General features: G+C 48.4%; 1 protein-coding gene across 3 annotated transcripts in view; it reads right to left on the bottom strand.

The window, feature by feature from the left end:
• Nucleotides 1-23,797, bottom strand: part of MYH11 (myosin heavy chain 11) — a 152,697-nt gene that overhangs the window by 42,394 nt on the left and 86,506 nt on the right. For all 3 annotated transcript variants that reach the window (XM_050774054.1, XM_050774056.1, XM_050774055.1), the window contains exons 10-20: nt 19,212-19,307; nt 15,892-16,010; nt 14,660-14,812; nt 12,876-13,049; nt 11,592-11,765; nt 8,683-8,797; nt 5,448-5,641; nt 3,052-3,173; nt 2,879-2,948; nt 2,575-2,735; nt 119-227 (exon numbers count right to left, since the gene is read on the bottom strand). In XM_050774054.1, coding sequence (XP_050630011.1) covers nt 119-227; nt 2,575-2,735; nt 2,879-2,948; nt 3,052-3,173; nt 5,448-5,641; nt 8,683-8,797; nt 11,592-11,765; nt 12,876-13,049; nt 14,660-14,812; nt 15,892-16,010; nt 19,212-19,307 — 1,487 coding nt within the window. The remainder of the gene's footprint in view (nt 1-118; nt 228-2,574; nt 2,736-2,878; nt 2,949-3,051; nt 3,174-5,447; nt 5,642-8,682; nt 8,798-11,591; nt 11,766-12,875; nt 13,050-14,659; nt 14,813-15,891; nt 16,011-19,211; nt 19,308-23,797) is intronic.

Below are 23,797 nucleotides of genomic sequence, written 5' to 3'. Positions count from 1 at the left end.
GTTGAAGCCCTCCATTCCGCGCCCACTTGTGACCACCTCCTTTCCCAAATGTGGAGGCTCCAGAGTGAAGAGCCGGGGCTGCGGGCCCCCGGGAAGGGGGCTGGGGCAGAGCACTCACTTTGGTGAAAAGCCTCCACCACTGCCAGTTCCGCAGCTTGAGGTAGGCGGCGCAGTTCCTCTGAATCACCTTCATGGCGGTCAGCTGCTGCTGCCTCTTGGCAAAAGCCCTAGGGAGGGGGGAAGAGAAGGTGGGGGGGGGTCATGAAGCCTCACCCTGCTGTCCACAGAGCCCTGCCCCGCCGTATCCCCAACCTGCACAGGGACATGCCCCATTCTCCCCAGCTCAGGTTCTTCCAGAAACCCTGTATGACACATGTTTTGTCTGGCTGCAAACAACTTAAATCATCTATAGGCCAGAGCCTTTCTCAGTGGACAAGGAAGACCCAGGGCTCACAACATGCCCTGGACTTAGCTGAGATCCAAACACCACTCAGAAAACGCATCTATGTGCATCATTCCTAATGGGGCTTCTGTACACCCCGGCTGCACTAGCTGTTTCTGTTTTTTCTTTTTTTTTTACTTTTTTGTTTTGAGATAGGGTTTCACTCATTGCTGTCCAGGCTGGAGTGCAGTAGCACAATCTCAGCTCACTGCAACCTCCACCTCCGGGGTTCAAGTGATTCTCCAGCTTCAGCCTCCCGAGTAGCTTGGATTACAGGTGCCCACAACCATGCCTGGCTAATTTTTGTATTTTTAGTAGAGATGGGGTTTCCCATGTTGGCTAGGCAGGTCTCAAACTCCTGACCCTCAGGTCATCCACCCACCTCGGCCTCCCAAAGTGCTGAGATTACAGGTAGGTGCCACTGTGCCCAGCCTGCACCAGCTGTTTCAGACAAACGTTTTTTTTTTTTTTTTTTTTTTTTTTTTTTCAGAGACAGGGTCTGGCTCTGTGGCCCAGACTGGAGTGCAGTGGTGCGATGGCTCACTGCAGCCTCAAATTCCTGGGCTCAAGTGATCCTCCTGCCTCAGCCTCCCAAGTAGTTGGGACTACAGGCACATGCTACCATGCCAAGCTAATTTTTAAAGTTTTTTTTTTTTCCTAGAGATAGGGGTCTCGCCATGTTACCCAGGCTGGTTTCAAACTCCTGGGCTCAAGCCATCCTCCTGCCTCGGCCTCCCAAAGTGCTGGGATGACAGGTGTCAGCTACCATACCCAGCCCTGTCAAACCTATTCTCTCCTGGGTTGTTTTAGGAATTTCAAACTGTGACCCTGAACAGCACTCTTCCCATTTAAGGGCTATCAGATTGAGAAACAGATAGAATAGCGAACGGAATTCTGTCTTCCCTGCTTGGCTGCCATCTTAGACATGGGAAAACTTTAAGAATCAAATTGTCCCAGTCATCCTGGAACCAGGAGGGACAGCAACAGGGAATTTAGTAAGGAAACTTGACAAGTTAGGTCTGTTGCGGAAGGACCAAGAGCTCCCAAATCTGGCCTTGACCATCTTGGGTCCATGTGTCAATGAATGAACCTGACACGTCAGGGTCCTGCAGGTGAGGGTGTGGTCTCTGCCCAGTGACAACACTAGCCCCAGATAGAGAGCGGCTCCACCTGTTCCTGCAGTCCCTGGGGTGTGACTTTCACTGAGGAACCTGAGCCCTTCCCTGGCTCCCAGTCTTCACAGAACAGATGGGACATCACACCCTCTAAAAGCCTGCCTTATAAATCCCATGGGGACATGGGTATCTAGACACGGTCAAGTCCTCTTTCCTTGATGCTTTATCCAATTCTAACATTTCTAGGCCGGGCGCAGTGGGTCACGCCTATAATCCCAGCACTTTGGGATGCCAAGGCGGGTGGATCACTTGAGACCAGGAATTTGAGACCAGCCTGGCCAACATGGTGAAACCTCGTCTCTACTAAAAATACAAAAATTAGCCCACTGTGGTGGCGGGCGCCTGTGATTCCAGTCACTCGGGAGGCTGAGACACAAGAATTGCTTGAGTCCAAGAGGCAGAGGTTGCAGTGAGTTAAGCCTGCACCACTGCACTCCAGCCTGGGCGACAGAGACAGACAGAGACTCTGTCTCAAAAAGAAAGAAGGAAGGAAGGGAGGAAGGGAGGGACGGAGGGAGGGAGGGAGGGAAGGAGGGAGGGAGGGACAAACAACAACCAGCATTTGTGACCTGAAAACCACACACTGTTCTAAGCTCTCGTCATGCGTTATATCTTAGTGACACCTCATGAACAGCTCTCTGAGGTCAAAATGATTATGCTCAGTTTCCAGCTAAAAAAACTTGAAGCTCAGAGAGGTAGAGTAACTTGTCCAAGGTTCCTCAGCAGAAACTGGGGCATCCAGGATGAAAACCCAGATCTAAAACTCATTCCCTTCCTGCACTCGTAACTGGTACATTTATTTAAAGTAGAAGCATTTCTTCCACCTCAAGAAAAAACTGTCACTCAGTCAATGATGCATAGTAAACAGGTGGCCTCTTAAAATTGCGCAATCAGAACAGAAAGGCCCCTGTTTGTGATTTGCGTTCGAGGTATTAGGATGCAGGAAAGCATCTTTACTTTCTGGCCAAGTAGCCACGACACATCGCCTGGAAGGCCATGATGACATCGGTGATCTTCAAATCTCGTTCCTCCTCCAGATGGGCCAGGACCCCAGTTCGGAAGAAGATTTTGCTCTGCCCTATCCTGTATAAGTTGGGGTCAAGTTCCAGGGCTTTGATCTGCAAAAGGAAGGAAAAGAAGAGCTCCTGATTTCTGCTGTGCCATCTGGCCAGTGATGACATGGGTAAGAACAGTCCCACCAAGAGCAGCAGGTGGCTTGCGGCCAGAGGTTGGGAGGTCTCTGGTGGACTTCTGAGCTCACCATGAGAATGCAGGCCTGCTTCCCATCCATGAAGCCTTTGGGGATGGCATTCGCCGCCAGGATCTCGTAGCTTGAAACACAGAGCAGAAATCACCCCGTGTACCTCCAGCATCCATTCCTCTGCCCAGTCCCGCTCACCCCCTGCCCTACCTGGGCCAGACCTTGGGACTTACCGTTGGCGGAACTCCTGGAAGACGATCCGGTTGGGGAAGCCCTGCCGGCAGATGCGAATGCCTTCCAGCACCCCATTGCACCGCAGCTGCTCCAGCACCAGGAACGCATCCAGCTTGCCAGACTGCAAAGGCCAAAGAGGGCAGTGGATCCCTGGGGCCAGGACCCACGGTGCAGCAAAGCCCCAAACCTCCTACCTGGATATCCCACCTGGCCAGGCCACGAGGGTACCAACAGAAGCACCCAGGGAGAGCTCAGCTGAGGGCCGAGGGGCAAAGCAGTGCCCCCTCTCTGGGTTTTCATCTCTTTGCTTTGGCACTGGCTGCCTCATGATCTCTCTGGTTCTTGATGACACTAGCATTGCCTGGCTGAACTTGGGGCTTCCTCCTCATCACCTCCTCTCCCTCACTTCCTGTCCATCAGCAGTTTGATTGGTTCTAGCTCCCAAATATCTCCCAACCCCCCCACTTCTCTTCACCACCATTGTCTCCACTATCTTCTCCTGCCTGGACAACCACAGAAACCACCCACCTGGTCTTCTCTCTCCAGTCTTGCCTCTCCCCTCAATCCCCTCATTCGCTTTCCTTTGTTCTTTTTGTTTTTTATTTTTTGACATAGGGTCCCATTCTGTCACTCAGGCTGGAATCCAGTGGCGTGATCATGGCTCACTGCAGCCTCAAACTCCTGGGCTCAGGTGATCCTCCCAAATCAGCCTCCCAAGTATTTGGGACCACAGGCATGTGCTACCATGCCTGGATAATTTTTTAAAATGTTTTTGTAGATACAGGGTCTTGCTATGTTGCCCAGGCTAGCCTTGAACACCTGGTCTCAAGTGATCCTCCCACCTCAACCTCCCAAAGTGCTGGGATTACAGGCATGAGCCAGCATATGTCCAGTCCCCTCATTCACTTCCTAAAACATAAATTGGACCATGCCATAGCCCTGCTTAAACACCCCCAGTGGCATCCCTAGACAGAGAAGGCCAAGCTCCAGAAAGAACACAAGGAGCACCACAATCTAGCCCCTGCCTACCCATTCAGCCTCATTCCTACCTCACACACTGTCTGATTCCTACCTCATGCCCTCACACATCTGCAACATGAAATGACCTATGTAGGATTTTCTTTTTTTCTTTTTTCTTTTTTTTAAAGATGGAATCTCACTCTGCTGGCCAGGCTGGAATGCAGTGGTGCAATCTCAGCTCACTGCAACCTCTGCCTCCTGGATTCAAGAGATTTTTCTCAGCCTCCTGAGTAGCTGGGATTACAGGCATGAGCCACACACCTGCCAGTATCTAGCATTTTCTTACCTAGATCCTTCATTTCTCACCTCCACACTCTTGCTTATCCTGGGCCTTCTGCTAGCGTGCCCTCCCTACCCTGCCTTCCTTGTCACCAAGTTGATGGCTACACATTCTTAAAGTTCAAGTTCACCAGAAGCTTTCTCTGAGTCCTGAGGCTGTGGGAGGAGCCCTGGCTCTTTGGTGTTCTCGTAATTGACCACATTCCATCACCATCATCGGCTGTGTGTTTACCTCTCCCCGTACAGCACTAGTGGCATCTTGGAGGGATTCTGTGCGGGGGGTTGAGGGACTGTCCTGTGCATTGTACAATGCTTAGCGCATCCCTGGCCTCTACCTACTAGATGCTGACTAGCAGCCCCCTCCTGGTTGTGACAACCAAAAATGTCTGTAGACATGTCCACATAGAGGAGACAATCACCCAAGGTGAAGATGCCTGCACCAGATTAAGAGACACCCATAGGCAAGGACTACAATTTTTCTTTTTTTTTTTTTTTTTTGAGACGGAGTCTCGCTCTGCCGCCCAGGCTGGAGTGCAGTGGCCGGATCTCAGCTCACTGCAAGCTCCGCCTCCCGGGTTCACGCCATTCTCCTGCCTCAGCCTCCCGAGTAGCTGGGACTACAGGCGCCCGCCACCTCGCCCGGCTAGTTTTTTGTATATTTTAGTAGAGACGGGGTTTCACCATGTTAGCCAGGATGGTCTCGATCTCCTGACCTCGTGATCCGCCCGTCTCGGCCTCCCAAAGTGCTGGGATTACAGGCTTGAGCCACCGCGCCCGGCCGGACTACAATTTTTCTAACACTGTCTCCCCAACACCCGGCACAGGGAGGAGCCCAGTGAATACTTCCTGGGCTAATGAATGAATGAGTGGCTGGATGTCCTGCACAGCAGCTCCACGGCTGAAAGTCTCTGGATCCGTCCTCCCTTCCTCCTTTGCCTCCAGGGATGGGGAATGGGTCTGAAATTCAGATAGCCTTCCCTGCATGGCAAATGGGGTCCTCGGGGTAGGTAGGGGCGGAGGGCGCCTGGGGGACGCTGTGACTGCTTGGGGGCGCCCTGGCTTCTGGGAGCCCCGGGGTCTGGGCGGCGGGCCTCACCCTCTTCTCGTGGTTGGGGATGATGCAGCGAACGAAGTTGGGCGTGGTGTTGCGCAGCGTGGTCATCAGCTTGCCCAGCTGCTCCTTGTACAGCTGTCCCACTGTACGGAACATGCCCTTCTTGGTCTTGGAGGCGCTGGGCAGCGAGCTCTCCGTCATCTTGGCCATCTGGTCCAGTCCCACGATGCGGTCCACTATGGGGCACAGCCAGGTGGTATCAGCCTCTGGCCCACCCATCCCTAACTAGGCCAGAGGCCCAGACCCCGCCCCACCCACCAACCTGCCCACTCCAATCTTTCCTTCCATCACCAATGCCTCCTTCAGCAGTCAGGGTTTCCAAGTACTGTCTATTTGGGAAATCCTGAGAGCACCTGAGTGGCAGAAAGAACAAATTCCCTGTGATGGAGTCACGCTGACCTAGGAGTCAAGCCTGCTCTTGCTGTCCACTCACTGACTAGCCTTGGCTTGGCACCATCCTGTGCCTCAGTCTCCCTTTCTACAAAACGGAGGTAATAAAACCATCTACCTCCTAGGGCAGGGATAAGAAAATAAGGCACAGAAGGCACTTATTCCCTGCTAGTCTCCAATCCTTCATCCACCAACAAATAGTTATTGAGGACCTGCTGTGCTCCAGGCCCTGGGGACACCGCCGTGACCAAAAAAAGACCCGGCCCTCTCATCCCACTTATATCACTGGGAAGGAGACAGACAGTGATCACATATGGTAAGTATAGAATATCTTGAGTAGTTAGGTATGCTTAGAAAAATAAAAATAGGGTAAAGCAGAGAGAGTGATGAGGGTGGCTCTCTTAGATTAGGAGGTAGTGTGGTGGGATCTGCTAAGTTGCATATTTGAGCAGAAACCAGAAAGAAATGGATGGGTAACAATGTAGGTATCCACAGAAGAAATATTCTGAGGCAGAAGATACAGCACACTCTCCAAGATAGAAGCCTGGCACATCAGTAAGTGCTCAACAAAAAGTAGGTATTATTATTATTATTTTATTGAGACAGAGTTTCACTCTTGTTGGCCAGGCTGGAGTGCAATGGGCACGATGCCGGCTCACTGCAAGCTCCGCCTCCCAGGTTCCAGCAATTCTCCTGCCTCAGCCTCCTGAGTTGCTGGGATTACAGGCATGCGCCACCACGCCTGGCTCATTTTTTTGTATTTTTAGTAGAGACGGAGTTTCTCCATGTTGGTCAGGCTGGTCTCAAACTCCCGACCTCAGTGATTCCCCCGCCTCGGCCTCCCAAAGTGCTGGGATTACAGGCGTGAGCCACTGCGCCCAGCCATCGTCATTATCATCATCGCCACCAATGTTCTTTTTCTACCAGCCCAACAGATCCCGCACATGCCAAGCCCAATCCACAGGCCGTGGACAGCACCATTTCTTCATTTCTTCATCTTGGACTCAGTTAGATTCTGTGTAACAATCTCTTTTTTTTTTTTTTTTTTTGAGACAAGATCTCACTCTGTTGCCCAGCTGGAGCACAGTGGCGCGATCTCAGCTCACTGCAACCTTCACCACCCAGGTTCAGGTGGTTCTCCTGCCTTAGCCTCCTGAGTAGCTGGGATTACAGGCACCCACCAGCACGCCTGGCTAATTTTTGTTTTTATTTATTTATTTATTTATTTAGTTTTATTTTTTCAAGACAGAGTCTTGCTCTTTTGCCCAGGCTGAAGTCCAGTGGCGCAATATCAGCTCACTGCAACCTGCGCCTCCTGAGTTCAGGCAATTCTCCTGACTCAGCCTCCTCAGTAGTTGGGATTACAGGTGCCCACCACTATGCCCAGTTAGTTTTATGTATTTTTAGTAGAGACAGGGTTTCACCACGTTGGCCAGACTGGTCTCCAACTCTTGACCTCAAGTGATCCTCCCGCCTTGGCCTCCCAAAGTGCTGGATTTACAGGTGTGAGCCACTGTGTGCAGCCTTATGCAACAATCTCTCTGCTTGTCTTTGAGAGTCTTATCTCTCCCACAAGACTGTGGGCCCCACAGGGGAGGGACTGCAGGCTTCATCATGTTTCCTGGGGTGACACAGACCCAGGGTGCGATGCTGTTCCCTAGGGCCAGAGCCTGGCATACGGTTGGGGCACAGCTGGCCCCTCCTGGAACCTTTTTTAGCTTAAAACAAGGGAAGATCAGTCCTATAAGCCCCAGGCCTATGGGCCCTGTGCCAAGAACAAAACCTGCTGTGGACGCTGACAGCCAGGGACAAACAGCAAACCCCCTCCCCTCATCATCACTCCAGCAGCTCTTCCCAGGGATCATCTTCTCACTGGTTCTCAAAGGGAGCCGGAGTGTGGTCCCCAGACCAGCAGCATCACCTGGGATGAACGTTTTCAGGCCCGCCCCATCCCTGGCCCCAGACCTGCAGAATCAGATCTTAGGGTAGGCCCAGCCATCTGAGTTTTTAAAACCCCTCCAAAGAGGCCCAGGTGTGGTGGCTCATGCCTGTAATCCCAGCACTTTGGGAGGCTGAGGCGGGCAGATCACCTGAGGTCAGGAGTTCGAGACCAGCTTGGGCAACACGGGGGAACCCCGTCTCTACTAAAAATACAAAAATTAGCCAGGCATGGTGGCTTGTGCCTGTAATCCTAGCTACTCGGGGGACTGAGGCAGGAGAATCACTGGAACCCAGGAGGTGGACGCTGCAATGAGCCAAGATCGCACCAATGCACTCCAGCCTGGGTGACAGAGGAAGACTCTGTCCCTAAATAAATAAATAAAGCCTTCCAGGGGGTCGTGATGCCTGCTTGAGTTTGAGCACCACTGGTCTAATTTAACCCTCACAATACCCCTAGTAGAGGTGGCAACTATTATTGTGTTTCCTGGTTTTACTAATGAGGGCAATGAAGCTTAATGACACTGAGTGACTCATCCAAGACCACAGAGCTAGGAGGTGGCAGAGACAAGATGCAGCAAAGTCCTTCTGACTGGACAGGGCAGTCTAACTCCCTGTGCCTGGCGTGCTGTTTCTCCCGTCTATCGCCTGAGCCCTGACCTCAGGACCTCATCCCCTGGGGACATGTAGGATTGAGGCGCTCAGGGACGCCCATTCAGGAAGAGATTGTTTCAACAAGACATCACTCACCAGCACACGCCAATGCTCTTCCTTCCCCTGCCCCCATGCAAAGGCCTCCCCTCCTGGGGCAGGTGTGGGAGTCGGGGGACTTGGGTGTTCAATTCTCCAGCTCAAAGCAGAACATGGACCTGAGCCCAGAAGGCCTTACCGTCCTTCCACAGGTCGGCCACAAACTTGTCAGAGGAGGCATTGAGCAGGGAAGTCACGTTGTCATTCAGCGGGTCCATGTTCTTGGTCAGCCAGGCACTCGCGTTGTAGTCCACCTGCCAAGGACACCCTGCTGGTCAGAATCCCTGGGAAACTAGAAACTTAGAAACCAAGGCCAGGACCCCAGCCTTCCCATTGTCCTTCCAGATCTTCTGAGGTCAGAGAGGAAATGACGTTTATGACCACCATGATGGGACTCCGCAAACACCAGTGAAGAGACCAACAGCCCAGGGACCTGTGCCCACATAGTAGGACACCAGCCAACGATAGCCATTGCTGGGAAAGCCTAGTTTCCATTCCATATTCTCCTACTAATGCAGCTGTGGTAGCCTCCCTCCTCCTAAGCCAGCACAGTGCCTGTGAGTTATACAAGATTAAGAGATTTCACGATGGCAGATGCCTTCCAGCCGACATGCAAAATTCCCCCCTCATCATCTTCCTGGTTTAGAAATTAAGCACAGCGGCCAAGCGCACTGGCTCACGCCAGTAATCCCAGCACTTTGGGAGGCCAAGGTGGGTGGATCACTTGAGGTCAGGCGTTCGAGACCAACCTGACCAACATGGTGAAACCCCATCTCTACTAAAAATCCAAAAAAAATTAGCCAGGCATGGTGGTGCACGCCTGTAATCCCAGCTACTCGGGAGGCTGAGGCAGGAGAATCACTTCAACTTGGGACGTGGAGTTTGCAGTGAGCTGAGATTGCGCCACTGGACTCCAGCATGGGCGACAGAGTGAGACTCTGTCTCAAAATTAATTAATTAATTAATTAAGCATGGTATCCTGTTTTCTACTCTCTAATGAGCATAATTTGTAACTCAGAGATCCTGATACATGGATATACAGAAAAAGGACATACAGGCTTTTTACATTCCTGATTCAAACGCTGACATGCCCAAAGCCCTAATTTTTATTGTGGTAAATATTAAATGAAAGGAACTGATAATACAGCTTTGCTGGGTTATTATGGGATGTGGGTTATCAGGATAATAGCTAGGCTTGATCTGAGAGAAGACTGAAAACAAATCCACTGGAAAAAAATCCACTGATGAAGTAGGGAAAAGAAAAGTATTGTCTCTATATGCTTCAAGGAACATATACTCCCTTGAATATAGGCTAGGAGTTGGGAAACTTTTGGTGAAGGCCCAGATAGTAGATATTTTTGGCTTGGCAAGTCGTACAGTGTTTTGTGTTCTTTTTGTTTTGTTTTGTTTTTGAGACAGAGTCATTCTCCGTTGCCCAGTCTGGAGGGCAGTGGTGTGATCTCAGCTCACTGCAACCTCCACCTTCCTGGGTCAAGCAGTTTTCTTCCCTCAGCCTCCTGGGTAGCTGAGATTACAGGTGTGTGCCACCACGCCTGGCTTTTTTTTTTTTTCTTTTGTATTTTTAGCAGAGATGGGGTTTCACCATGTTGGCCAGGCTGGTCTCAAACTGCTGACCTCAAGTGATCCACCTGCCCTGGTGCTGGGATTACAGGCATGAGCCACCACGCCCAGCCAAGTCATACAGTCTTTGTTGCAGCTACTCAACTCTGGTGCTATAGTACAAAAGCAGCCAGCCATACACACTATGTATACAAACGGGCATGGCTGTGTTCCAATAAAACTTTATTTACAATAACAAGCTGTGGGCCAGATTGGATTCTATTGCCACCCCCTGGTAGAGAGCCTTGCCTGTTCCCATGATGCAGTGGGGGTACTGATGGGTCAATAGAATACTACAATTCTGCAAGCCAGACTAAGCTATGTCCTTTGTACATTATCCAGGACCCTTGAGAGCCATAGGGCAAGGGCCTATACAGTAACAGCCAAGGCATGTTGATGATGATGATGATGAATACAACTATCATAGATTTCCCTGGCCAGAGCTGGCTGGCAATAGCAAACCCAAGGCTGTGACATGGGAGATTTTTGTTGAAGCCAGGTATGGATGTATTAGTCACCCCATTCCAGTTGGCCCCGCCTGTTGGGTGTAACTTGTAGCAGGAAGGATTTAGAGTCTACACAAGAAAAGCAGGCTGAGGCCAGGTGCAGTGGCTCATGCTCGTAATCCTAGCACTTCGGGAAGCCGATGCTGGGGGATTGCTTGAGCCCAGGAGTTCAAGACCAGCCTGGGCAACACAGCAAGACCCCATCTCTATATATAATTTAAATTTAGCTGGGCGGCCAGGCACAGTGGCTCCTGCCTGTAATCCCAGCACTTTGGGAGGCCGAAGTGGGTGGATCACCTGAGTCAGGAGTTTGAGACCAGCCTGGCCAACATGGTAAAACCCTGTCTCTACTAAAAATACAAAAATTAGCTGGCTATGGTGGTAGGTGCCTGTAATCCCAGCTATTTGGGAGGCTGAGGCAGGAGAATCTCTTGAACCCGGAGGCAGAGGTTATAGTGGAGATCACACAATTGCACTCCAACCTGGATAAGAGCAAAACTCCATCTCAAAAAAAAAATAATAATAATAATTTAGCTGAGCATGGTGGTGTACACCTGTAGTCCCAGCTACTTGGGAGGCTGAGGCAGGAGGATCGTATGAGCCCAGGAGGTTGAGGCTATAGTGAGCTATGATCGCACCATTGCACTCCAGCCTGGGTGACAAACCGAGACCCTGTCTCCGACAAAAACAGAAAGAAAGAACTGCCTGGACATCACGGTTGGAATACATGAGAGTGGCTGCAGCTGATGCCTTACAGATGCATAGACAAATTACAAATAGGACTTGGTTGGGATTTGCTTAGTAGCAGATGCCTTTGCAGTTTCCAGGCAGCCCAAGGTTCTGCCACTCTCAGACTATCTCTGCGCTGAGAAGCCACTGGGACTCCCCTGAGACAGAGTCCCCTGAGCCCTGTGGCTGGTACCTTCCCAGCATAATGGATGATGGAGAACTCAGTCTTGTCTTTCAGCTGCTTGGGCTTCTGGAACTTGGGGTGGCTGCCCTGCTCCGTGCACAGCTTCTCCACGAAAGACTTGTCCGTGGCTTTGGGGAACCAGCACTCCTCGTCCAGCAGGGCCAACACACCTGGAGGGTTGTTCTGTGGGAGACAAGTAGGGCTTAAATGAGAGAGGACACCCAACCTCGGGCATTCCATGAAGAGCTGGCCAACTGTACACAATGCATGGGCATCCACCAAGATCTGATACTGTATTTGCTCACATGTAAAGATGAGTTTATGACCCCCCATGCTTCCAAATCCACCCTCAAATTACCCTGTGCCCAACGGACCAGTGTCAGGGAGGGAAGGCAGAACATGTTTGCTGCCGCCCCCTAGTGGGCAACACGAAGACAACATCATGAAGAGTTCATAATTCTTGCAAACCAATTTGTTGCTTGACTTGAATTCACCTAGGGTTCCTGTTAGAAAAGTTTTTTTTTTGGAGACAGGGTCTCACTCTGCCATCCAGGCTGGAATACAGTGGTGCAATCTTGGCTCATGGCAACCTCTGCCTCCAGGGCTCAAGCAATCCTCCTACCTCAGCCTCCCAAATAGCTGGGACCACAGGCATGCACCACCAGGCCCAGCTAATTAGTAGAAACCCTGTCTCTACTAAAAATACAAAAGTTCACTGGGCGTGGTGGTGCATGCCTGTAGTCTCAGCTACTTGGGAGGCTGAGGCAGGAGAATCACTTGAGCCGAGGAGGTGGAAATTGTGCGACTGCACTCCAGCCTGGGCAACAGAGTCAGACCATGTCATAGAGAAGAAAGGAAGGAAAGGAAAGGAAAGGAAAGGAAAGGAAGGAGAGGAGAGGAGAGGAGAGGAGAGGAGAGGAGAGGAGAGGAGAGGAGAGGAGAGGAGAGGAGAGGAAAGGGGGAAAGGGAAAGGGAAGGAAAGGAAGGAAAGAAAAAAAAGGGCAGAGAAGGAAAGGGAAGGGAAAGAGGGTAGGGAAGAAAAAAAAAAAAGAAGGAAAAAGAGGATGGAAGGAAGGCAGAAATTAAAGAAAATATCTTTGCTATGAAAATGTGGGTTAATGGACATTGTTACAGTTCCCAAGGATTCGGCTTACAGCCTTTCAGGACGTGGTGATGGATTGGGTGGGGGGAATGCTATGTGCATGGGGAGGGTGTGGGGTCCACGTCAGCTCCACAGAGGCCACACACATGTGCAAGGTGTGACGGAGCCCTGCACACCCTTGTGCCCCTCACCGGCCGCTCGATGAGCTCAATGCAGGGCTGTAGGTCCAGCCCAAAGTCAATGAAGTTCCACTCGATGCCCTCGCGCTGGTACTCCTCCTGCTCCAGGATGAACATGGTGTGGTTGAAGAGCTGCTGCAGCTTCTCGTTGGTGTAGTTGATGCACAGCTGCTCGAAGGAGTTCACCTGAGCACATGGCATGGGGGCGGGGCGTGAGGATCTTGGTATGAAGTCAGAAGACAAGGAACCCCACAGAAGCTCCACCTGACAGCGCCCCCATGGCTTGCCCACATCCTGTTCTGCCATCCCAGCACCCAGACGGGGCTGAGACCCCGAAACATGCTGCCTAGAGTCCACCAGGGCTGGCGAAGTTGACATCACATGGCCCTCACACACCTTAAAGATGCTTATCTTCTCCATCTGCACAACCATCTACGGATGGACAAACCTCATAAGGCATGCTACCGCACGTACAGTGTGGAAACATTGTACAGATTTGAGAACAGAGGTGCAGAGAGAAAGTGACTCTGTAGTACACCTCTTTCAGGATATCTATCAATCTATCAATATATCTATCAATATCTATCAGCCAAACCTCCTGGCTGGGTGCAGTGGCTGATGATTGTAATCCCAGCACTTAGGGAGGCCAAGGCAGGAGGATCACTTGATGTCAGGAGTTTGCGACCAGTCTGGCAAACATAGCGAAAACTCTCTCTACTAAAAATACAAAAATTGGCCAGGCACGGAGGCTCATGCCTGTAATCCCAGCACTTTGGGAGGTCAAGGCCGGTGGATCACTTGAGGTCAGGAGTTCGAGACTAGCCTGGCCAACAGGGTGAAACCCCATCTCTACTAAAAAAAAAAAAAAAAATTAGCCGGGCATGATGGCATAATCCCAGCTACTCGGGAGGCTGAGGCAGGAGACTCACTTGAACCTGGGAGGCGGACGTTGCAGTGAGCCAGGATTGCACTACTGCACTCTGGCCTGGGCGACAGAGCGAGACTCCATCTCAAAAAAAAAAAAAAAGAATTAGCTGGGCATAGTGGCATGCGCCTGTAGTTCCAGCTGCTCAGGAGGCTGAGACAGGAGAATTGCTTGAACCCAGGAGATGGAGACTGCAGTGAGATGAAATTGTGACACAGCATTCCAGTCTGGGCAACAAAGCAAGACTCCATCTCAAAAAACAAAACAAGACAAAAACAAAACAAGACAAAAAAAAAAAAAAAAAAAAAAAACCTTTCCCTTTCTCTGAGAACTTTCCTCCAACCCATGGGTGTGGATCCATTATCCATGTTTCTACTACATGAGGTATTGCAAGCTCCTGCAAACAATTCTTGGGCTTGGAGGTGACCATGTAGCCAATTCAGATAAGTAAGACTCAGACTTAATTCCAAGATTTTGGTTGGAACTGTTAGAAAAGAGATCTTTTTTTTTTTGCCAAGATTACTGAGAGGCAGTCTGGAGCTTTGGCAGCCATCTTGCCACCATGAGGGGAGAGCCTGCTTGAGAATGGAGTCAATATGGAGGAAGGCAGAGAGAAAGAGAGAGAAAGATGGTGGAAGATCAGACTGCCTACAGGATCCAGCTGCATGTCTGGCCTTCTCAGTTCCAGAAACCAATGCATTTCCTGTTGGATTTCTGTCTCTTATACCCTCAAGGATCCACCTTTAACTAGACAGCCTCCTACCCTACCATAGCCATCTACATGACTTTCTCCAAAATCATGATTCCTCCAAGAAAAATCCCCATCTCAGAGAACCAAGACCACGGCTGTTAGGATCCCACCGAGCTGTACCTCAAAGATCTCAAATCCAGCTATATCCAGGATCCCCAGGAAGGACGCCCCTTGCCGATGGGTCTTGTCCAAGGCTTTGTTCACGCGGGTGAGTATCCAGCGGAAAAGGCGCTCATATGTTGCCTTGGCCAAAGCCTCTACAGCAAAGTCAGCCTGCAGAGGGGAACCAGTGCTATAATCCCAGCACTTTGGGAAGCCAAGGCCAGTGGATCACTTGAGGTCAGGAGTTCAAGACCAGCCTGGCCAACATGGCCAAAACCCGTCTCTACTAAAAATACAAAAATTAGCCAGGCATGGTGGTGCATGCCTGTACTCCCAGCTGCTTGGGAGACTGAGGCAGGAGAATTATTTGAATCTGGGAGGCAGAGGCTACAGTGAGCTGAGATCACACCACTGCACCCCACCCTGGGTGACAGAGCAAGACTCTGGCTCAAAAACAAAAAACAAAAAACAAACAAAAAAAACCTGACATGGGACTTTGAATATTCTAGTATTGAATAAATGAGGGATAAAGAGACCAGGCGCGGTGGCTCATGCCTATAATCCCAGCACTTTGGGAGGCTGAGACGGGCAGATCATGAGGTCAGGAGATCGAGACCATCCTGGCTAACATGGTGAAACCCTGTCTCTACTAAAATTTTAAAAAAAAATTAGCCAGGCATGGTGGTGGGCACCTGTAGTCCCAGCTACTTGGGAGGCTGAGGCAGGAGAATGGCATGAACCTGGGAGGCGGAACTTGCAGTGAGCCGAGATTGCGCCACTGCACTCCAGCCTGGGCGACACAGCGAGACTCCGTCTCAAAAAAAAAAAAAACCAAAAAAACAATGAAGGATAAAGAGATAGATGGGTGGATGGATGGACAGATGAATGAATGAATGAATGAATGAATGAATGGATGGATGGATGGAATGACAGGTGGATGCGTGATGGATGGCTGGACAGATGGACAGATGGCTGGGTCATGGATGGATGAATGGACAGATGGTGAATGAGGGATGGATGGACAGATGATGGGTGAACAGATAGATGGGCAGATGAGTGGATGGATGGATGAACAGACAGATGAATGAGTGGACAGAAAGATGGATGGATGGGACAGATGCAGAGGCAGACCATGGGTGAATGGATTAATGAATAGATGAATGAGTGAACAGCAGGGTAGATGGATGAATGGATGGATGGGTGGGTGCATGGATGGGTAAGTGATAAGTAAATGGCAGGTACATCATTACCTGTTCTTTTGTCTGAGCTTTCTGTACCACATCTCGCCCAACCTTGATACGAGGAGTGAGGATGGATCTAGTGAAATCCGTCACATTGATTCCCATGAGGTGGCAAACTTTCTGAGCAGCTGGATGGAGAAAAGAAACATCTTGAGTGCATCACAAAAGAAATAGCTTGGCAAGAAGGCACATCGCATGGGCTATTTGTGATCTGTGAATACACTGGGTTCTCTTGGGGAAATGGGACCCACTGACCGTGAATATAGTCCTAAAGGCTGCTGTCGTTAGTGGTCACACTCCTCAGTATTTTGCTGAGAGGCAATGATTTTGGGGGGGGTGCTGAAGTATGCCCCAGTTGGGGGTTCAGGGTCAGGTAGTTCCAGTTTCAAGTCCCTGTCCCTTCACACTTCTAAGTCATGTGACTTTGGAAAAGCTCTTTACTCTCCCGGAGTCTTGCTTTTCTAAGCTTTAAAAAGGGTCAGCTCTTCAGTACCTTGTTGGTACCCAGGACTAAATAAGGTAAAATATGTAAAGTCCCTGAGGGAGAGAGGGAGGGAGGGGGGTGGGGGGAGAGAGAGACAGAGAAAGAGAGATATATATTTATTTATATATTTATTTATTTATTATTTTGGAGATGGAGTCTTGCTATGTCACCCAGACTGGAGTGCAGTGCTGCGATCTCAGCTCACTACAACCTCTGCCTCCCGGGTTCAAGCAATTCTCCTGCCTCAGCCTCCCAAGTAGCTGGGATTATAGGTGCCTGCCACCACACCCAGCTAATTTCTTTTGTATTTTAGTAGAGATGGAGTTTTACTGTGTTGCCCAGGCTGGTCTTGAAGTCCTGAACTCAGGCAATCTACCCACCTCGGCCTCCCCACGTGCTGGGATTACTGGCCCCTGAGATTTATTTAATACTTAGTTAAGTATTAAATAGTTACTAATAGTAACATTTATTGAATAGTTACTATTCAATAAATATTTGTTTCACTCACCCTTCCAGGATATGTGTTACAGCATTAGGAAAATGCTAGAATCAACCTAAATGCTTTTTTTTTTTTTTTTTTTTTTTTTTTTTTTTTTTTTTTTTTGAGATGCAGTCTTCCTCTGTCGCCAGGCTGGAACACAGTGCTGTGACCACTAGTTGGTCCCTTAACGTGAAAATAGCATTACATGCTGCTTTGCATGTGCAAGGCAGAGTAAATACAGTGATTTTAGGATTTTTTTCCCCCATCTCTTGGAAAGAGTGCTATTTCATTTCTCTTTCCCTGAGGTCTTTCCTTGGCATCTGGATTCCGTTAATTTGCCAGATTTAGGGACTCTAATACATAACAAACACCTGAGAATGAAACTGCCACTGCAAAATTATAACTGAGACACTGAACAGGATCTGACCTAACTGACTCCATCTTGCTTCTAACCTCCAAGCTCCACTGAACGATTCCTGGATGTAAGCTGAACTAACTTTGGGATGAACTTAGTTTATGGTTTGTTTATTTATTTATTTATTTATTGAGACAGGGTCTCATTACGTCATCCAGGCTGGAGCATACTGGCACAATCTTGGTTCACTGCAATCTCCACCTCCTGGGTTCAAGTAATTATCCTGCCTCAGCCTCCTGAGTAGCTGGGATTACAGGTGCCCACTACCACATCCAGCTAATTTTTGTATTTTTAGTAGAGATGGGTTTTCACCATGTTGGCCAGGCTGGTCTTAAACTCCTAACTTCAAGTGATCCACTTGCCTCGGCCTCCCAAATTACTAGGATTACAGGCATGAGCCACCACGCCTGGCCTCTTAGTTTATAGTTTAAAACACAAGAACCCTTTCCCAAAACAAACCCCATTCTTGCCTGGGGACTAGACTGCCTTTGTAGGAATAACATATTAGCCTAAAGATTAGAAATTATGGTTTAGGAGTTCTGTAACTGGAGGCTACAAGAGTCTGACCCTCCCTAAATTGCTCCTGGGGATAACATCACTAATGTAAAATCTAACATCAGTGCTTGAGATATTTTGCAGACCCTGGCACCAGGTGGATCAGCTGACACCACCCAGATCGAGAAACTGGCTCATCTGATCTGATGGCCTCTGTCCAGGAACTGACTCAGGGCAAGAGGACAGCTTCGATGCCCTGCGATTTCATCTCTGACCCAACCAATCAGCACCCCCAACTCACTGGCCTCCCCCTAACCACATTATGCTTAAAAACTCTGATCCCTGAATGCTCAAGTAGACTGATTTGAGTAATAATAAAACTCTGCTCTCCCATGCAGCCGGCTCTGCGTGAATTACTCTTTCTCTATCTCCATTCCCCTGTCTTGATTAATTGGCTCTGTCTAGGCAGTGGGCAAGGGAAACCCAGTAAGCGGTTGCAAAATGTTTTATCAAGGTGAGCTCTAGGGAGTGCGAAAAAGCAACGCAATATACAGCCTGGGCCGGGAAATAAGAAACCTAAGTTTTGCTCTTAGCTCAGCCACCAACAAGCATGGTGGTAGCCATGCCAGCTTCTCAAAACACAAAATACTATTTATTTGTGGGTAGGTTTATCAGATTTAGGGGGAAAATTATAGGATGCTCAGTTAAACCTGAATTTCAGATAAACAAGAATACTTTTTTGGTATAATCATGGTCCAAATGTTACAAGGGACATACTTAAAATTTAAAAAAAGGTTTGTTGTTTACCTAAAATTGAAACGTATCTGGACATCCTGTATTTTATCCGGTACCCCTAATTCTCAGGGCAATTGAGGTCTGTCTCCCCAGGAAGACCACAGATACTGTAAGAAGAGCTATTCTTGTGTCATTTCCTGCTGTATCCCAGTGGTGTATTGCAGGGGCTTGAGAAATATTTCTTTAACAAAACAATTAAGTGGAGTATTTTAGAATAGATGGTCCCTCAGGATCTTGTCTGGTCACTATTAGGGGCGGGATGTGATGACTCTTGCCTGTAATCCCAGCATTTTGGGAGGCCAAGGTGGGAGGATCACTTGGGCTCAGGAGTTCAAGATCAGCCTGGACAACACAGTGAGACCTCATCTCTATTAAAACTTGTAAAATTTTGTATTTTAAAAAAAGAACAAATAAATAAAACTATTAGTTTTTTTTGTTGTTTTTTTTTTTTATCCCTGCACTCTGATTCAAAAACTTTCCACATAGGGTCTTGAGCAGTGAAAAGTTTGCAAAAAGAAAAATGAGTGATAAGAACCTAGTCCAACTGTTGTTAAAATCCCAGATACTTTCACCTTGAAAAACAACCAATGGTTAAATGTTACCCTCCCCACCCCCCACAACCCCAAAGTCATTGGTTATTGGTAAAAGGTGGCAAGTACCTGTGTTATCTGGCATGGACGCCTGGTCTGTGTTTCTTTCCTTCTTGAAGACGATATTTCCAAGCTGTAGGACTGATGATACCACCTTCAATATGGCTGAGGTGGGGAGAGAAGAGCAGAGCAGACACAAAGGTCAATGCCAAGGTACCCTGGAGTTTTGGAGCCTAAAGCCACTGGGGACCCAGAGCCAGCCTACATCTTTCCTCTGAAGAAACTAAATTCTGAGCTCAATATTTTCATATGGTTGCTTAAAACCTTGCATTACAATGGAATACCACACAGCAGGGACTGGCAAATTATAGCCCATGGACCAAATCTGGCCCACTGTTTACTATTATAAATAAAGTATTATTGGAACACAGCTATACTCATTCATTTACCTACTGTTTATAACTATTTGCATGCTACAATGGCAGAGTTAAAGAGTTGCAACAGAGATCGTCTGGCCTATAAAGGCTAAAGAATTTACTATCTGACCCTTTACAGAAAATGCACTAGGAACCCCTGCCACAGAACAGTGAGAATGAATGAGTTACAACTACCAAAAAACAAAACTGATGTATTGGGGCCAGCATAGTGACTCATGCCTGCGACCACAGCACTTTGGGAGGCTGAGGTGGGAGAATTGTTTGAGGCCAGGAGTTTGAGACAGCCTGGGCAATGTAGGGAGATCCTGTCTCTAAAACAAAAATACCCCTGACGTATCTTCCAGACACAAACACTGAACAAAAGAGGACAGATGGAAACAAGAATGTACTGCCTAAATCCATATATTGACAGTCCATCCAAGAAGAGGCAAAACTAATCGATGTTGTTAGAAGTCAGGATATTGATTATGCTTAATTGAGGGAAGCTCCGAGAAGGTGCATGTGGGCGCTTCTGCGGGGCTGGTGGCATTCTCTTATTTAAAATGGATTCTAGTTACACAGACGTGTTCAGTTTATGATAATTCTTTGCACTGCACGCTATGGCATACACAATTTTCTACATGTAAATCTACGTCGGTAAAAGGCTTTTTGAAATAAAAACCCTGTACTTCTTACATACTCTGCTGAGTGTACAAGATGCCCATGTTGGGATGAAGAATATATACATTTGTTTTTACTAGTTGTCCAGGTGTCTCCAAACAAAAACGCTGTGTTCCCAAGATACTTGGAACCTCTCTGACTCCATACTTAGCACATGTTACTGTTAAAATAGTTTCTATGTCTGAAATCCCCACAAGACCGCGAGTTTCTGGAGAGTGGGGGGCCTGCCCTTATCATCTTTGAATTTCCAAAGCCTAGTCCAGGGTCCTGATACACATGGTAGTGAGGGAGAGAGATGGATGGATGGTAGGTGGAAGGTGGATGGATGGATGAATTAATGAATGAATAAATGGATAGAGGATGGGTTCATGGATGAATGGATGGATGAATGGATGGGTAGGTAGATGAATGGGTGAATGATGGATGGATGAGTAGAGGATAGATGGATGAATACAGGATGGATTGATGGATGAATAATGCATGGATAGAGGATGGATGGATAGATGGAATGGACAGAGAATGGATGGATGGACGATGGATAGACGGATAGAGAATTGATGGATGATGGATGATGGATGGAGGAATGGATAGAGGATTGATGGATGGATGATAGATGGATGGATGAATGGATGGATGGACGGATGATAGATGGATGACAGATGGATGGATGGTAGATGGATGGATGAATAGATGAATGGATAGATGGATGGATGGAGAATGGATGATGATTAATGCACATTCTTGTCTTAGCTTAACTCAGGTACAAATCACCCAGAGTTCTGGCTTCAAATCAGTCACTGTGTTCCAGGAACAAAGCCTAGAGATCCCAGACTTCTCTGGTTCCTCAGGCCAAACCAGACATCACAAGGACCATAACAACAGCTATTCTCACACCATGGAGTCCTTGGCCCAGCTCAGCGAAAGGACCCAGCTGCTGACCACCCACCCATTTGCTCCCACTCACTAAGGCAGAAAGACTTCCACCCAAAGTGAATGAAGCTGCTGTTGACAGGACTTGGAAAGACACTTCTTTTTAACCATAACATCTATGAAAGAGGCTTTGTAAACTATGAAGAGTTGTACTCACAGTTTTAAAAGTGTAAGTTTAAAGTAAAGATTGCTGAAATGCCTGCACAGCCCAGGTGAGCCGGCCAACTCAGGGTTTCTCAATCTTGTCACTGCAGAAATTCGGGGCCAGATAATTCTCTATTGCAGGGAGCTGTCCTGGGCATCATGGGAAGTTTAGTGGCATCCCTGATCTTGAACCACTAGATGTCAGTGGTGGTTACTCCACCAGAGTTGTGACAACCACAGATGTCGTCAGACACTACTAAACGTCCCCTGGGAGGCAAACTCATCTCTGGAGAGAACCACTGGTCTACATGAACAAAGCCAACTAAGGAGGACTGTGGGGACCCAAGGAGGCCACAAACCCACCTGAAGGGGCCAGCAGCTACTCCGTCATAGCCCAGTATTGCTAGAACTTCTGATTTTTCCAGATCATGGAAAGCCAGAGTTTTTATGTGAAGTCTACCCATGGTTTTTTTTTTTTTCCTTTTGAGACAGTCTTGCTCTGTCACCCAGGTTGGAGTGCATTGGTGCAGTCTCGGCTCACTGCAACCTCCGCACTTCCCGGGTTCAGGGGAATTCTCCTGCCTCAGCCTCCAGAATAGCTGGGATTACAGGCATGTGCCACCACACCCGGCTAATTTTTCTATTTTTAGTAGAGATGGGGTTTCACCATGTTGGCCAGACTGGTCTCAAACTCCTGACTTCAAGTGATCCATGTGCCTTGGCCTCCCATAGTGCTGGGATTATAGGCCACAGTGCCCGGCCTACCCATATTTAAACTTTAGGAACCAATTTTTAAAAGTTTTGAAGGTCATAGTGGCCGATCTGTCCTGTGGGTTCAGGAACCAATGGTTTGCACTTTCTGGTATAGTTAATGTAATTCCAGAAATGACAAAAGAACGCCACCACTCCCAGGCCATAAGAGATGAACCTTGGGGGCAGAGTTAGCAGACAGCAAAGAAGTAAACCAGTGAAGAGACACAACACAGCAAGGGCGGTGACGGCTGGCGGCATCCTGGTGCACTGGTGAAAGCACACAGTCTGCAGTTATACAGTCCTGTGTTCAAATCCCAGCTTCGCTTCTTATAAATCTCATCATCTTTGAATTTCCAAAGCCTAGTTCAGAGTCCAGATACACGTAGGGAGGGAGATGGATGGATGGCAGATGGAGGGGGGATGAATGATGAATAAATGTATAGAGGATGAGTTCAAGGATGAATGGATGGGTGGGTAGATGGGTAGATGGATGGATGGATGGATGGATGGATGGATGGGTGATGGATGGATGAGTGATGGAAGGATGAGTTGAGGATAGATGGATGAATAGAGGATGGATGGATGGATGAATCATGAATGGATAGAGGATAGAGACTCTACATGCATCTCAATAAGTCCCATGAGCCTCAGTTTCTCTATCTGCAAAATGGAGATGGTAACAGTAGAATCCACTTCATGAAGTTTAGGTCCTATAAGATGCTGAGCCAGGGCCTGGCCCAGTAGGCCAGTAGGGGGTAAAGAGCAGAAGCCACCTATATTAGGTTGAATGTTGGTCCTTCTAAAATATATCCACCTGGAACCTGTGAATATGGCCTAATTTGTGGGAGTAACACTTATTTTTTTTTCCTTTTTGTGGGGAACAGGGTCTCACTATATTACCCAGGCAGGTCTCGAACTCCTGGGCTCAAGCTCTCCTCCTGCCTCTGCCTCCCTGAGAGCTGGGATTACAGGCATGAGCCACCGTGTCCAGCCTGAATGTGGCCTAATTTGGAAATAAAAGGTCTTTGCAGATGGAATCAAGTAAAAGATCTCAAAATGAGGTCATCTCGGATTAACCTGGTGGGCCCTACATTTAATGTCAAGTGTCTTTATGATGGACAGAAGAGAAGATCCACAAAGTAGAATGCCACATGAAGGAGGAGGCAGAGACTGGAGTGAGACAAGCCAAGGAAAAGCCAGGAACAGCCCGAGCCACCAGAAGCCAGGGCAGAGGCAAGGAACAGATCTCCCTCAGGGCCTCCAGAAGGAAAACATCTCTTAAAAAAAAAAAATTTTTTTTTAAATTTTTAGTAGACAAGGGGTCTTGCTATATTGCCCAGACTGGTCTTGAACCCCTGGCCTCAAATGATCCTCTCACCTCAGCCTCCCAAAGTGCTGGGATTAGAGGCATGAGCCATTATGCCCGGCTCCTGCCAACACCTTGATTTCAGAACCCTGGCCTCCAGAACTGGGAGAGAATAAATTCCTGTTGTTTTAAGACATCAAGTTTGTGCTCATTTTATACAGTGGCCTTACACCTCTCTTCTTGCTGAGGAATAGGAAACAGGGCTTTCCAACACCAGACATGTGTACCACCAGGGGTACACAGGATGGACGATTTAGGTGATTTTATTTTTCATCTTAAAAATTAGGTGTTTTTTCTAATATGTTAGAAACAGTTTAACCAGGCCAGGCATGGTGGCTCATGGCTGTAATCCCAAGGATTTGGGA

This window comes from Macaca thibetana, chromosome 20 (genome assembly GCF_024542745.1).
Source record: "Macaca thibetana thibetana isolate TM-01 chromosome 20, ASM2454274v1, whole genome shotgun sequence".
In the NCBI taxonomy this organism is placed as follows: domain Eukaryota; kingdom Metazoa; phylum Chordata; class Mammalia; order Primates; family Cercopithecidae; genus Macaca; species Macaca thibetana.
This window is presented reverse-complemented; position numbering and strand designations above follow the sequence as displayed.